Source organism: Sminthopsis crassicaudata, chromosome 2 (genome assembly GCF_048593235.1).
Source record: "Sminthopsis crassicaudata isolate SCR6 chromosome 2, ASM4859323v1, whole genome shotgun sequence".
Classification (NCBI taxonomy): domain Eukaryota; kingdom Metazoa; phylum Chordata; class Mammalia; order Dasyuromorphia; family Dasyuridae; genus Sminthopsis; species Sminthopsis crassicaudata.
The window spans coordinates 624,040,962-624,057,376 of record NC_133618.1 but is presented as its reverse complement, the minus strand read 5'-3'; the positions used below and the strand labels follow the sequence as shown (position 1 = coordinate 624,057,376).

The 16,415-nt window shown below is 40.0% G+C and overlaps 1 protein-coding gene across 1 annotated transcript; it reads left to right on the top strand.

Annotated features, from left to right (window-relative positions):
- Positions 1-2,352: 2,352 nt before the first annotated feature.
- MTG1 (mitochondrial ribosome associated GTPase 1) lies at positions 2,353-15,993 on the top strand. Its single transcript, XM_074296282.1, has 11 exons — positions 2,353-2,583; positions 4,065-4,129; positions 5,563-5,667; positions 8,749-8,829; positions 9,535-9,591; positions 9,912-10,002; positions 11,071-11,132; positions 13,102-13,198; positions 13,492-13,573; positions 14,881-14,993; positions 15,576-15,993. The coding sequence occupies exons 1-11, from the start codon at positions 2,472-2,474 to the stop codon at positions 15,716-15,718; spliced, it is 1,008 nt and encodes a 335-aa protein (XP_074152383.1). The 5' UTR covers positions 2,353-2,471; the 3' UTR covers positions 15,719-15,993.
- Positions 15,994-16,415: the final 422 nt, after the last annotated feature.

Sequence of the window (16,415 nt, the reverse complement as noted above, 5' to 3'; positions counted from 1 at the left end):
AAATATAAATGCTTTGGACAGTGACTACACTTCTAGAGGAATTGGACCACATTCAGAACGAAAGATGGATGGCCAAGAGTGTTTCATTGGCATCGACATAACATTAAAAAACCAAGGGAACATCTTTGAATGTGTTACGTATTCCCTCTGTCGAGCTTTTGTAGAAGCAAATAGAGAAAAATAATTCCAGATAGGAAGGCTTGGTGGGGCCTTTGGCAATCTACAGTCATGGAAAAATTTTCCACATTAATGGATTAGATCACTTTACAATATCATTTGTGTTACGGTGTTTTTATGTGTAGAAAAAAATTCATAATTCCCCAATGCAAACACTAATGGCAATCTGATTTAATGAGTAAATTTAATGGTGAGATACCAATAATGGGACATTTTCTTCAATATGGTGCCAAATCTGAAAATATGACTAAAGAGTCACAGAAGTTGTACAACCATAGCAGCTATGTAACTGCTGTTAACTCTGAAAATGCCAAAGAGCTCATATAAGTCACACAATCATGATTAACTCTAAGAAACAAAACAAAAAGCCAAAGAGCTGCAGTGGTCATGATCCACAAAGCTTTCTGTATTCTGTTGGAAGAGAGAAACTAGACACCAGGGCCTCCTCCGGGAGGAGACCGGCTTTCTGGAAGCCAAATCTTAATACATACAACAATGGCCAAGGCCTGGACTGAAGGTGTAACAGAACAATAAGGCAAGTTTGGTTCCTAGCAGGGCTTCGTGATGGGACAGGAACTATAGGTGTTTGTCCAAGCTCGGGGGACGCCTCGTGGGAAACAATTCAGCTGTGTTCATCTAGAGCAGGGGTTCTCAAACTATGGCCCTGGGCCAGATGCAGCCGCTGAGGACGTTTATGCAGCGCCCAGTTATGGCAAATGGGCTGAGGGGCTGAGACAGGGTGAGCTTTTGTTTTTACTACAGTCCGGCCTCCAACAGTCTGAGGGACAGGGAACTGGCCCCTATTTAAAAAGTTTGAGGAACCCTGCTCTAGAAGGTGAGTGTATGGGCAATAGTTGGTTCAGTGGATAGAGCACTGGCTCTGGAGTCAGGAGGACCTGAGTTCAAATGTGACCTCAGACACTTAACACTTCCTAGCTGTGTGTCACTGAGCAGGTCACCTCCCCATTACCTCAATAATAATAATGATTTTTAAAACTAATTAATGAGAAGGTGAATGTAAAGGATTGTTGTTATGCCAGCCTCAGGGCGCAGCTTGCCGTGGGGCTTTAGAGAAGGGTAGTCTTGGCAAGGGGATCCTGACAAAGGTAAATCAATCAAATATTTATATAGCGATTAGTCTGCTAGGAATAGAAAGAGAAAAAAAAAAAGTATTGGCTTCAATTAGTCACTCAGCCAGTTTTAGACAATATTTCACGTAGCTGCTTTTCTGGGACTGATGAAATATTTGCCCACGGAAAAGGATGGATTTTGCCATCCGTCTCTGAAATGGGCGCGGCAGATAAAGGAATTCAAAAGGGGGGGTGTGGGAGGGACTCTGGAGCCGGGAGATCTCCCAGCTGTTTGAATAACTGCTCTCTGGACAATCAATGGCAGAGACAACCCTAGAGGAAATCGTAAGTAATTTGGGGAAGACAGAAGTATGCTAAATCTGCAAAAGGCAGGAAATGAGGAGAGATCATAAGGGGCAGGCAACAGTTAAAACAACCTGCCCTGCCGGAATAAGTAATTGACATAAAGGTAAAATTTACAAGAACAGAGGGACGTCGCTCCACGACGGGCCCCCAAAGGCTACATCAGCTGACCGCAAACTTCCAACTCTCCACACCGAGCTGGGAAGTTACCAGTGGTGCTGGGCTGTGCCTGAGTCCGAAGGTCAGTTAACCAGCGTTGACCGGGCACGTTTATGGGTCAGGAAATGTGCAAAGCGCTGGGTGCACAAAGGCAAAAGCCCCGTCTTCAAGCAGCTTCCAATCCTTCGGGGACGCCGACCGCCGAACGTACAAACCACGGGAGCTGGCTAGGGGGTAGAGCGGGAACAATTCCGAGGCTGCTGCTGCTGCTGCTATTAGGAGTAATGAAAACAAAAGCGTTTGTGCAGCACTCCAAGGTATTAACTCGTGGGAGGTACGTGCCGTTATTATCCCCATTTTACAAATGAGGAAACTGAGGCAGAAGCGTGACACTAGAAAGTGTCTGGCCTGAATTTGAACTCGCCTCTGTTTCCTCATCTGGAAAAAGAGGGGGATATTCTGGCAGACCTCTGAAGTGTCTCCCATGCTTTCTCCCCAGATCCGGGAAGTAAGCCTACTGCAGGCAGGAGCTGGAACTGCAGGGCGAAACCAGGGCGTTGAGCACGCGCAGCCGCCAGCCCGGACCCTGTAGAACGCGGAACGAAAGGCGCCGAGGTGCGCCGAGGGGGGGGACGGACTGCGCGCTGCGCCGCGGCCGGAAGTGTCCCGCCCGGCGCCGGGATAGGTCCAGGAACCTGGAGAATGAGGGTCCCGGCGGGCGCTCTATGGAGCGCGGCCGTGACCACCTGGCGGGGCGGCTTCTCCTTCGCGGGCCAAGACGTGGCGCGATGGTTCCCGGGACACATGGCCAAAGGTGAGAGTCGGAAGGAATCCTGTGCGGCGTTACTCGCTAGCGTAGGCGCTTTGGCCTCTGACCCCTGCCGAGCAGCCTGCGCCTCTGGGCATGCGCGAGAACATCCGCCTGGGATCCCGTGCCGCCGATATTTATTAAACCCTTGTTGTGTACACGAGATCTTTTGCTGGGCCCTGGGGTGCAAAGAAGCATCTCATCCCAACGCTTCCCCCGCTTCCGATATTCCCCCTCTAGTACGGGACTCCCTTTTAGACTGTGAACTCCTTGAGAGTAGTGCCTGGCACACAGTAGGTGCTTAATTAAGGCCAGTTGTCACTCTATGCAGCAGGCATCCAATAAATGCGCGTGGTTGATCCCTATGTCACCTCCCCTGAGTCCGAAGTCCCGCAGCTCCGGCCGCAGAGTCGAGGCTGCAGAAGGAGGGGTCCTTGGGCGCCGTGGAAAGCCTCTTCCAGCCTTTCGCCTGTCACTGACGCACAGCTGAGGTGCACGAGCTTGGGGACGCTGCCGGCCTGCTCTTAGCTGGAAGTGAGCCTCCCCCTTGCAGTCGCCCGGAGCTGAGCTTTTGGGCCTCTCTTTGCACGGACCCAATGTGCACAGTCAAAGCAGATTATAATATAAATAAATGAATGATGTATGTCTGATTCTACACCTTGAGTCTTAGTGAAATTCAACAAGATGAATGGAGAAGAGAGGTGAATTTCAGGCTCTTTGTTTAGTATTAAGAACTTGTTAATCATTTTTTTTTTTAATTAGAGTGATCTATTGAATAATTTATTGAGATCATGCTTCTTAGGGAGTACTTTTAATATTGCCTCTGACCTTTTAATGAATTCTTACTTCTCTTAATGACCCAAACTAATAGTCATTAAATCTTTTAATAATTTTAGAGGAATTTCTGGTCTGGTACTCAGCTATTTCCCTGGCAATCTCCCTGACAAGTGACATATCTGGCCCTTACTTGAGGATCTTATTTCTACGGAAGGCAGGCCACCACATTTTAAACAGTTTTAATTGTTTGGAAGGCTTTCTTTACATTGAGTGGAAATCTGCTAAAATGGAAAGGAAATTGATTAATAAATGTATGCAGAGCTGTGTATAATTGCATGCTGGCCAGGTGAATAATCATTTATTTGGAGTTGCTATCTTGTGACAGTTCAGTTTAATTCTCACCCCATCTTCTCTGGTTGCCCCTTATGCGCTCAGTAATTAATAACTCACATTTTTAAAGAGTTAGAATTTGCAAAGTGCTACTTTATGAGGTACTGTAAAGTGCTGTGGGTTTGTACGGTATTGTACTGTGTATATACTGTAAGAATCATTTCTATTGAACAGGCACAAAAACAAAGGTTGCTATTGGTGAAGTGATTTGTTCATAGTCACATAGCTATTGAGTTTCTGAAGCAGAATTGAACCCAGATCTCCTTATTCCAGGGGCAGAATTTTTTCTTCTGTGGCATAGCACCTTCTTTATTTTGCAGGTCTCAAGAAGATGAAGAGCAGCCTGAAGCTGGTAGACTGTATCATTGAGGTGCATGATGCTCGGATATCCTTTCATAGTACTGTCTTCTCAAAGAAATTGGCTAATAGGAAAGCAGGGAAATAATTTGGATTTGTCTCTCAGTATTTGTATTTGATCATTTCTTGTCTTTCCCAATGTTTCTTCTGCCTCAGTTATTTGCATTCTTGGTCTTATGAACTTCTAGAACTATCTTTGGTTAGACCCTTCCTTACTGGATTCTGTTTTAAAAACAAAACAAAACAAAACAAAAAACTATAAATACAGTGTAATGTTCTTATTGGTTTTCTGGAGGTCTTGGGAGAAGCCTTCATTTCAGTAGAGTAATCACCACCAGAATAGCCAAATGTTAAAGTCCAAATCTTTTATTATCTCCTTCACAGTCTAGTTTCCTTGCCTGGGGCCCAGGCCAGCTTTCTGGAGAGCCCTTGGTCTCAGTGGAGGAAGTGCAGGAGGCCAGCCACCACGGTGCTGTGAGATGAAGTGAATGAATCTGGCTCTGGGAACCTTCCGAGTCTGTGTCTGGCCCTTCTGAGTCTGTCTCTGACTCTCACTCTGGCTGAGTTTGTCGAAGTTTCATATGCTCTATTTTGAGTGTGAACCAATGATTATATCACTAGGAAACCATTATTTGTTGTAAGATTAAATTATTCATACTGAATTTAGAGAACTCTTAATTACCAAGCTAAACTAGATAACCATTGTCTCATCAATTCCACTAACTTAGCATCTTGTAAGTATCCTTGTTTTAAGTACAGAGTTTTGGCCCATAACAATACAGTGCCATCCATTATGCTAATTATGCTATAAACCTTAATAGGTTTATAGCATAATTTTGGGAGAATTTTATTTGGCATAAAATAATAGTTTTGGGAGAAGGTGATTAATTTTGATATTGGTAAGAGCTTGATTGATATTACCCAAAACCAGGAAGATGAATAAGGAAACAAAATCAAAATGAAAGTTCTCAGGTAGAACAGCCCAAATGGAATTTGTCCCTTTGTGGGTTGACAGATTCTTTATAGTACCTTCTTTACAATTATTTGTCATTTTGATTGTCACTAGAAAGCAAAGATAATTTCACATGCCAATTAAAGTACTGACAGTTTCTTTTTGAGCGACTAATATTTTTTCATGTTCACTCATAGAGGGCTTTCTAAGAGTGGAAGAATCCTGTATAAATGATCTTTAATGTTAAACTAAGGATAAGAATATTAGGTAACAAAGTGATGTTACAGTCCACTGAAAACAGTATTGAAAGGACATTAGTTCTGTTGGAAGTAGGTAGGAATGTATTACTTTGAATACTGGAACCATATTATGAAGTTTGCTTTTCTTATGTTGCTTTGTTGAGAGTTTCAGAAGAAGAAGCCAACTTCTGGTATACTCAAATTAGAAATGGTTTATGTGTTTGGGAAATATATAAGTATTTTCAAAAACTTTTCCCTTAATTTTGGAACATTCCATTATCTGGTCGCAATCCTTTGTTCCAGGAAACTCTTGGAATTAAGCCTCACCTGCTCGTACTTAACAAAATGGATTTGGCGGATCTTAAAGAGAAACAGGTATGCATATTTTTAATAGTCATCTTCAGCACTGTTATTTACTGTTCCTTAAAGTTGATCTTTGTCTGGTGTATTGCTTTAATCAAGTGTAGAATGGATTTATGCAAATAGCAGTTTAGAGAGCAGGTAATTGATATAACAAAAGAAGTGCTGTTTTACAAAATGATCTTTATTATTACTTCAAATCGCAAACTTCCATGGTGCATTTTAATTATAGATTTCACCTACTAAAATCTTATTTGCATATAATTTCTCAGGAATTAATTTTATTGCATTTATGTTATCAAAGGAAGGACTTTTTTTTTTTCATAAAGTGACATAAGTGATTCCTGTCATAACACATAAAATTGAATCTTAAAATCCTCTTGTGTTTAGAGACACCTTATACAAATGAAGAATTGTGGCATCTTCCTTTACCCACAGTACTGTTCCTAATTTTCCTTGTTTTCTGAGTCAATAGAAATTTTCAGTATGAGCATCACAGCATATTCAGAGTGTTCCAAAGTGCCTTCTTTAATACAGTCTTTTAATACTAAAAGACATCTAGCTTAGATAGTAATAGAACTATATTTAAAACAAGGAAAGTAATAAGCTAATACATGTCCAGTTGAAGAGAGCCAGAATTGTGAGAGGAAGCAAAATCATGTTACATGAGGAACATCAAAGAATCTAGGAGATTGAGAAGAAAGAGAAGAGGGGTAAATTTAATTCTAGGAGGAACAAACCTTTGTAAGGGCATGGTAAGACTTGAGACTTGTGAAGATCTGTTATGAGGAACAGGAGTTAACTCCGGTTCATGTGGTGGGGAAAGGAGAACTAGGAACAATGGGTAGAGATTGCAAGAAAGCAGGTTCCATAGATTAACTTCCTTATAATAGAGATAATTAAAAATGGAATTTGCTGGACTGGGAGACAGTTTCCTATTACAGGAAGTATTTACATAAAGCCCACATTATTTGTGAATTTACTTGTTTGGAAAAATTTAATGATTAAATGCTGATGCTGTGCTAGTTGCTGGGAAAAATATAAAGATAAGATATAGTCCCTGCTCTTGTAGAAGTTGTAGTCTAGTAGGGGATATGACATAAATATAATACAAAGTAATAGCTATACATATATGAGGAGAGAAGGGAAAGACATCATTTAAATTGATTCATAATATGGATAGAAATTCAGCAAAGTGGGGATGGGAGATGTTGCAGGTATAGGAAATAGCTTTAACATAAGCACAAATGAATGAATGAAAAGCATTTATTGAGTACTTATTACCAACAGGCCTCTTGCTAAGTGCTGAGCATACAAATAGAAAAGAGTGATAGTCCCTAGAGGGAAAATAAAGAGTTATAGGGCAGTCAGGGAACATTCCCTTTTCAGAAGCAATGGTATTATTTATTTGATTCCATTACTCAGAGAATGTATGGGAATGGCAAAGTACAGTCTCTGTATATTGGTCAAAAAATAGTGTAGTTTGGCTTGAATAGAAAGTATATAGAAGCAGATAATGTGACCACAGCTTTGAAAGCTTGGTTGATACCAGATAGTTTGTCTTTGAATGGCAGATTAAGGAATGTGACTTTTCATGTTAAATAGTAGGGAACCATTGAGGGATTTTGCCTGGACACTTGAAATGTCTAGATCTGTTCATTGTCGTGACCTTCCAAGTAAAACCATTCTGCCTTCTTTCAGCTTTAGTCATGTTAGAAATGCTTTAATGAAATAATCTTTATGGTAAAAGGAAATTATGACATCATTAAGCCCAAAATCATTTTGCATGTGGAATATAAACAAAGCTAGGGAGATTGACATTTCTCAGAATGTACAGAGAATTAGTGGCAGAGAAACACTGGGCAGGACCAGAACCTCCTCTTTGGGATCAGGTGATCATAGATTTAGAGTGGACCCTCATTTTTTTCAGTGAGGAAACTGAAACCCAGGAAGTATAAAAGGTGACTCATAGTGATCATAAGAAGTAGGACATGATCCCAGATCCTCTTAACTGCAGATTCTCTTCCCATGCTGTCTGCTGCCCTCGGTTTTTTCCCATTAATCTGTGGCTCAGAAGCCACATTTTTGCAGTGATACTTTGTTTTGAATTGTTTCTTCTCGAGTTTCTTTTCCATTTAACAAAGAGTAAGTTTCTTTTGAAATTACGCCTGGATATTTTGCTAAATTACTAACAGGAACTTTTTGTTGGCATTCAATAGAAATCATAGGTTTCAAATTACTCAGTCCATTGTATAACCTCTGAAATGCAGAAAGCCTAAGTATGCGACTTTCAGCTGCAGTCTTTTCTAGACTAACATTAAACCACAAACCCACGCTATTAATGTTCATTTAGGAAATTCAAAACCCAACTTTTGGGCTTTGGTGGTATTTTTCATAATGTGACCCTCAACCCAGCTGTGCAGGCATCTCATTGTCTTAATTAATAATTAGAAACATCCCCACTGTGCAACATGAGGTAGTTAGAGTTCCCCTGAGAATAACCAATTTATACTTAGTATTTTTAAATGCTCACTTTTGCAGCTTTAGTTGAATATTAATGCTACTTTAAAAAAATATTTCATTGATGCTCGTTATTGTCCCATCACAGTTGTGGGGAGGGGAGCAGTAGAAGGGACAATAGGAGAGAAAGGAAAGGCAGGAGCCAGACTGCCCTTTCCTTTTGTTGGCAGCAGGGGGTGCAGTAAAGTTCTGGCCTCAGGAACAGTTGAGTGAATTCTGCTGCCTAAGATACCTCCTGGCTGGGTGATCCTGGGCAAGCCTTTGACTCTCTCAGCCTGTTTTCTCCTCTGTAAAATGAGGCTAATAATAATGCCTACTTCATAGGTAATTGTGGGGAATTTAAAGTGCTTTGTTACTGTAGAAGTGTTAGTTCTCTATACAAAGAAAAAGATGCAAAACTACCCAGTTGAGTGAGTGACTGAAAATATATACAATAATGTGATCTAGGAGTACCCATCCCCTCTACTTTGAGAAGAGAGGCATGTTTTAATATCTCTTTTCTGGCTCTAGTATTACTTGTATTTATTATTTAACATGAAGTTATCTCTTTTTTTTTTTTTTTTTTTTTTTTTTAAGAAAATTTTGGGGCATCTGAACAAAGAAGGAGTGAAAAATGTAATTTTTACCAATTGTTTAAAGGATGAAAACATAAAACAGGTATTTTATTTTCTTCTGTTTCAAAATTTCCTGTTTAATGTTGTAAAGGTAGACAGCAATACAAAGTTTTTGAGTTTTAAAAAGACTTTATTTTCAGGACAAGTTAATTTTTCAGTTGCCTTTGCTATCAGTTATAAATGTCTTAGATCAATGCCTCCTGTGTCTCTTCTTTAGGATCAATCTCTGTAGGCATCCTCTAGTGAAAATTGAAAGAGCAAAGCATCAGTGCTTATGGTTCCTTTGGCAGAGAACATTTCACACTTAGAGTGAAACACTTTCAGTGTTAAGTGATATTTTTAGTTACATTTCACTTCTCCAAATAAAGCCTAAATGAAATATCTTGGATGAGAGAGAAAATTTCACCCATTTTGTGAGTGGTGACATTAGAGCACAGAGCAGTTAAATTATTCCTAAAGGTTGAAGAACAGAATGAGATTTGGGTCTCCTGGACCTGTGCTTCAAATCATTGTTTCTACAAACAAAATGGAAAACAAGTTTCATATTAAAATTGTGTAGAAAAGCAGATGGGATATCTCTATATCCATCATCAATTGTTCCCTTCTGGATGGAAAGAGGTGGGGGGAATACTGGATTTTCTGCTTTCCTAATCTTAAATAGAAGGAAATTACTACTCTGTGAAGCCAAAGATCAAGCCCATATAGCTGATTTTTTTTCTGACTTTTTTTTTAATGTATTTTTTGGCAGATTGTTCCAATGGTTACTGAACTGATTGAAAGTGGCTACCGCTATCATCGAGGAGAGGTCAGCTGAAAGGGCGAAAATTGGGAAGTAAGAGTGCTGAGGAGTTCTGTAATGTATCTGTCATGTGGCAGATATATAATTCAGAGTAGGTCAGGAACTGTGGGCCACAAAGAAAATACATTTGTGAGGCATAACAGGACCCAAACTTCTGTATTATGGGAGTTTAATACCAACATTAATGACCTTGTTTAAACTCTTGACTGATCCTGAGATTAGCTTTCCTCTGATATTTCTATCAGTAGAAGGGAGTCTAGTGTGACCTTGGAGTCAGTTTTATAGGAGTACTGGGCTTCTCTTTTTTACTCAGCTTTTTATTGTAGAACCTGGAGTACTGTATCATGGTGATTGGTGTGCCCAATGTGGGCAAATCCTCACTCATCAACTCACTCAGGAGGCAGCATCTTAAAAAAGGTACTGATTTCTTGTTATGGTTCATGCTGTTTTGCTTACCTGTGGAGAAACAGACTTGGGGAACAGAGAGGACTATCAGAGAAAAAATAAAAAGGAAGATTTGTTTTGTATTTTTCTTCCCGTTGACATAAGAAAAAAACTACTATAAACAAAAAACTCACAGAGGCTTACCCTAATACTTTTTTCCATTAAGAGCCCTGCCTGAAAGCCTTGTGTTGTATAATGAATTTAATGTTCTATTGGAAAGTTTTCTCTTATCTTTATATTTTATCTTGAGCAAAACATTTCCATTACTACATTTTTTTCCATTTGTGAAATGGGAATTTTTTTTTTTTTTTGGCAAGCTTTGATGATTTCTTTAAATGATTTATGTTTAAAGCAAACTGAACTGCATAATCCAAAGTACTGTGGGTTCTGTAGAACTTTCACATCCTAGGGATTGTCCTTCAGACTTGTTGCCTTGGAAAGCCAAATAGATAATCCAGAGAGGTTTGCTTCTGTTGGTCACATTTGGAATTCTCTTTTTGGAACTACCATCGGAGTCTATTTATGAGTCATACCAGAAAATAGGTGTCCTTTCTAGTTGCCTTGCATTTTTAACCCTAATCTTGCTTGTTAGGGCAGCCATTAGTTAGTGTATAGCTACAGCTTATAGTACATCAAAAATTTAAAATCTATAACACACTTGAAATTAAAATTCAGTCTATAGGACTTGAATTAAGTTTTCAACTTTGTGGAAGAGCAGTACAGTTCTAATTACATGGTAATCATTCAATAAATGATTCAAAATTTTTTAAATTTTTGGTTTCAGATTTCAGAGCCCAGAAATCCACTTTGGAGCCTCTGAGACCCAAGTCCCTAGTGTCTCCCATTTCTGACTCAGTGTATGGTGATATAGTGGGCGGGGGAGGATTTCATTGGTAACTGGATAGTTTAAATTCTAGACAATCAGTCTTTCACTGAGCTCAGCTCCCCCAAGCCCTTGATAAATATTTGTGGCAGTGAATTTAATTTTTAGACTATGTGGTAATTTTGTTATGAATTTGATTTTCTCTTTTTCTCTGATAGGAAAAGCCTCTCGGGTGGGTGGTGAGCCTGGAATCACAAAAGCAGTTATGTCCAAAATTCAGGTAGTGTATATTTGACTGTTGGGGCAGGAGGTCCAAATCATTCCTTTCTTCATGACTCTAGAAGTAGAAGGGGAAGAGCTGTTTTTAGCTGCCTGGATTAAAAATAATTAACTGGGAAGTAAATCTTTGTTTCTCAGAATTTGACAAAAATGATTATGGTAAATAATGAATTGTCATCTTGTTTAACGGAAGACTACTCTTTTATGACCCTCTAATATAACTGTTGGACCTTGTTCAGCATGCTGTTTTTCAATACATGACTGAATTCATTGGGACTCCATGGAATCCATCCATTTAGAGATGTATTCTAGTCCTAGTCTCATCATTGAACCAGTAACTTAAATAGGCATTTTTTCCATCCCTGTGGTTGTAAAACAAAGATTGTACTGTAGTAGTACTTGACTTGAATGTAGTAACTTCTGAAGCAGAATCCAATATAAGATATATGCAAAGGGATTTAGTCCCTGCAGTACTAAGGTCCCATGGTGATCCAAGAGGATTTCTAGTGCAAAGAGCTTTGAGCCTTGGAATGGAAGCGTGTGCCTTCATCCTATTAGGAGTAGCTTATTTCCCTTCTTCTGAGTTTCAGATTCCTCATTTGTAATTTGGAACTAATATTATGGTGTCTTCTGCCTCACTTGGTTGTAAGAATTCACTGAAATAAGATACAGGATTTGCTTTGCAACCTTAGGCAAATTGAATGCCAGCTCCCATCTGACGGAGTTTGAAAGTAAAGAAAAGGGTATATTGTTTAGCAATTTGACTTCTGAGCAAGAAAAATGTTCTCTTCAGTGAGATGTTCTCAGTGGTTGTGAGATGGGAACTGGATAGGCAGTAAGTCTGTGATTTCATTGTTCTGGGGAACTCCCAGATGAAGAAACCTTAACATTTTCTCTGTAATTTATAGTCTTCATTATCTAGAGCACTGAAAGTGATTTATTTGCCCCCAGAATCCTTCAGCTGGGATGTGTCAGAAGAGAAACTTGAACTCAAGCCCTCTTGGCTGTGATCTATGTCTTGGGAAGGAATCATTTGTGTCAGAGAGCTGATGGACCCATTAGAGCAGAGGTTCTCAAACTATGGCCCTCGGGCCAGATGCGGCCCACTGAGGATGTTTATTCGGCCCGCCGAGTTATGGCAGTTGGGCTGAGGGTCTGAGACAGAGTGTGAACTTTTGATTTTACTATAGTACAGCCCTCCATCAGTCTAAGGGACAGTGAACTGGCCCCCTATTTAAAAAGTTTGAGGACTTCTGCATTAGAGATTTTGAGTGGCTCTATTATTGTCATTATTGGGTAGCACCAAAACCTTACTCTGATGCTTCTTTGTGACTTTGATTCTTGGGTTCTGGAGCGATAGGCCAAATAGTGTGAGTTTGGATATGGTCTCCCAGACTGGCAGGGTTTGGACTGTGAGTCCAGTGACAGCATCTTTATTTTGCCTAAGGACCAGCTTAGCTGATTGCAAACTGGCCATCATTAGGCTACTTGCAGGCAGATGACTCTTTATTTAGGTTATTTAAGCCTTAGGGGCCAGTAGTCTATCTATACCAGTAAAACCATAGATTCCTGAAGTCAATATTAATGCTTTCAACCCAATATCTTTCTTGGGAAAGCTGAGGGCAATTACATTTTCTAAAGTTGCCAGTGTAATATTCCCATTTTACAGATGTTCTTTCTTTATTTTCAGAGAGGACCAATGAATCACTAGAAAGAGAATCATAGAAGTCAGTGGAACAGCAAGAACAGGACCCTGACTTTGCAGCTCTTAGACTAGTTAGATTTGTAGCTTCAAGATCAGCCTTTTTTGGTAGTAATAGTTGTGTGCCCTTGTGGGCAACAAGTGCCATGACTGTTGCTTCACCATTGGCAGAGTAAGAAGAGAACCTCTTCTTGGGATTATTTTTTTCTATATGATAGCTCAGTGATTGGCTCTGTCTTGATGATAGATTCTGTTTGTGCCCAGCCAGGTGTGTGAGCGGCCTTTGATGTTCCTGCTGGATACTCCTGGTGTGCTTGCTCCACGGATCCCCGATGTAGAGACAGGACTGAAACTCGCCACCTGCGGTGAGCTGTGTTTAAGTTCTTATGTAGCATGTTCCCCTGGTTTATGCATGCTACTTCAAAATGGGGCCAGATTGGCCGCAGCTATTTTTTCTCTCTATTATTCTCTCCTACATAGTCTACCCATGTGAACTGGAGATGTTTTCTTACTAGGAGTGCCTCCTGCTCCAGCCAGCCATATTCTATGTGTCTTTCTTCTCTGTACAAATTTTTATGTATTTCTAATAGATTGATTGGGCAGTTCTGCACTCAATGGGACTCATGCTCTCCTGGTTTTTTATTTTTTCTTCACATAGGAACTATATTGGACCATTTGATAGGAGAAGATATCATTGCTGATTATCTTCTTTTCTCACTTAATAAGCAGCAGCAGTTCCGGTAAGTAAATAGAATGGCATTTATCCATTTATTAAATTTGTCTGGGATGATCCTACTTTCTGGACTTTTCTCAGTCTTACCCATCTACTATGGGGTTTGTTGTCATCATCTTTATATAGTCAAAGTCACAAAGTGGCAAAATTGGAAATCATTTCAGTGACTATCTAGTCTGGTCAGGATCCTTGCTGTGATATACTTGACAAGTGGTCATTTGACCTCTGCCTGAAGAATTGCATTTAAGGGGGAATCTACTCCCCCCAAGGTCACCTCATTTTACTTTTGTATAGCTCTAATTATTAGGAAAGTTTTCTAGACACAAAGCTGTGAGTAATAATGTTATTGGAAAACAGAATAAAGACCTGTAAACATTTTGATCAGATCTCAGGTGACATTCAGAAAGGATAAATGTAGAATCTTGAGCCTGGAATAAAAAAATGAACTTTGCAAGTAGACTATAAGCAAGGCATGCCTAGATCATTGTTTTTGGCTATTTGGTGACCTACAAACTCACTAGGTCTCAGAAGTATTGTGTGGCAACCAAAAAAGCTCCTGTAATCTTTGGCAACTTCAAGGGAGGCTTATTATGCAGGAATAGGAGGGAACAGTCCTGCTGTACTTTGGTCACAACACATCTGAAATGCTGATTTCAGTTCTGAGACCCACTTTTTAAGAAGGATATTAATAGATGATGACCAAAGAGGGGAAGGTATATCCTTGAGAATAGACTGTTGGGAGTGTGGGGAATAGAAGGGGAGATTATTAGAACTGTTATTTAATTGGTCTGGTCTAAGAAATTGTTTAGCTAGCTCTTTACTAAAGGAGAGAAGTAAGTGCTCTGGGTATTGAGAGAAGTAGGTGCTTTGGGTGTTGAGTTATAGCAAGTTGCCGGGGGCAGGAGGGAGGGGGCAGGAGTCCAGGCTCACCCAATTAGCAAGTATCTACATACCTGGAGATCAGCTTTCCAGCCACCTTGCCTCTCTTGACAGCTGGAGATCAGAATGAAAAAACACATTCCCTTTCTTAAAGTGCTCAGGGGCTGCTTGGTTACTTACTATGTCTTTTAGATGAGATTCTTATTCTTCTGTGTATTGGACTAGGGGACTTCTGGAGACTCTTTCTGCCCTGAGGTTCTGTGATTAGGTGTTGCATAAAGTGATTTTGGTGAGCCTGATTGATTCTTGAACTTTGACCTTCATAGGAATTTTATTTCTTCAAAATATGTTTTTTGAACAGTTGCTGTTAGTGGAGGTGTTTTTTATTGAAATCTTAAATACTTATGTTTGGCTTTGGGATTCTGGGTACTGTAGGTATGTGGAGCATTATGACCTGGGGGAAGCTTGTGATGACATAGGAAGTGTGCTGAAGAGGATTGCCATAAAACTCAAGAAGATTCACAAAGTGAAAGTGCTCACGGGGACTGGTGAGTTCGAGGAGGATGTAGACTAAAGGGTGGCTCCCAGAGGGCTCTTTGAAGTGATTAATTGAAGGCAACTGTAGGCCTTCTTTTCAAGAACAGGAAGGCATCTAACCTGCTTTTTTTATAGAAACAGCCTCAGTGGCAGAGGTGCTTTGAGCTGAGAGAATGCCCTGCTAGATGGGTCTTCTCTTTCCTCAAACGTGTCAGGGGGTGGAGAGACAAGGAGAGGTTTTTGTGAGTGCAAGGACTAGTCCCAAGTTCTTTCAACAAAAGCAAGCAGTGCTGTGAATGCCTTTGGCAACTCATAAGCAAGAAAAAAAGAATTGGAAAGGATAAAAAAAGGAGAAGGAAGAGAGGGAAAAGAAAAAAGAAGATGTGCAAGGACATGGTATATTTCCTCAAGAGCCAAGGCAGATTAATCTTAGTCTATAATATATTTGCTTGTTTGAGATTCCTTTTTCTTCTCCCTTTCTCCCCCTTCCCCCCCCAAAAAAAAATCTCAACACTGATATCATTGTATACTGCAGTCTTGGGACTTCGGGTTGTGAGCTCTTGTGGTACTTACATTGTATTTTCACTTCATAGGTGATGTTAATGTCATTCAGCCTAACTATTCTGCAGCAGCCTATGACTTCATTCGAAGCTTCCGCAGTGGAGTATTGGGTCAAGTGATGTTTGACGCGGCTATCCTGGAGGAGCCCCAGGAAAACAACAGTTTTGCCTCCTGAGTGAGCAGGGAACGTTCTTTTTTTGCTTCTACTCCTGGAGTGACTCAGACAAGTCACTCGGCTTGTTTAGCCTCAGTTTCCTCATCTGTAAAATGAGGGAGTTGGAATAGGTGGCTGGAATAGAGGTCCCTTCTAGCTCTCAAGGTGAAACTTTGAAACTAAAGTCCAAGAAGTAGCTGCTATCTTGGTGGGGGCGGCGGCATCAGAGGATTTGGCATTGATTTTCATCATATCTTGGCAGAATAATAAAGTATAGTTTATGATTTCTCCCTAAATCAATGATAAGTATATTCACAGGTCTAGGGTCCATGAAGTGGGCTAATTGTTGAATCTCCTTCAGATATTGTGTGTCTTCCTACAGGAACTCTTATCTTTTTCCTACTTGGATAATAAAGGAATTTTAAAAGAAAAAAAAAACAACAAAAACTTTTTTGATACATTGATACCAAGCTGTGAGAAAGAATCTAGTCTTTGATTTGATTTAAGTTGTTGAAGATTTTGATTATCATCTGAATCAGCTGTACTCCAGGCCAAAAAGTCAATGGTTTTGCCAAAAGTGAACTTTGAGCAGTTATCCCAACAGTTTTGCTTATGAACCATTTAAATGGATATTTTCTTAACGAACCACCTTTGTACCACCTACAGCTTGGTTCCATATATTAAGTTCCTTTTTAGGAAAATTACTAATTTGAAATGT

What these genes read in the sequence shown, in the direction of transcription:
- MTG1 (XM_074296282.1), top strand. Translation starts at nt 2,472, where the DNA reads ATGAGGGTCCCGGCGGGCGCTCTATGGAGCGCGGCCGTGACCACCTGG. An exon ending in ACTGAAACTCGCCACCTGCG is followed by an intron (nt 13,199 to 13,491) that starts GTGAGCTGTGTT and finishes TTCTTCACATAG; the next exon opens with GAACTATATTGGACCATTTG. An exon ending in AATAAGCAGCAGCAGTTCCG is followed by an intron (nt 13,574 to 14,880) that starts GTAAGTAAATAG and finishes TGGGTACTGTAG; the next exon opens with GTATGTGGAGCATTATGACC.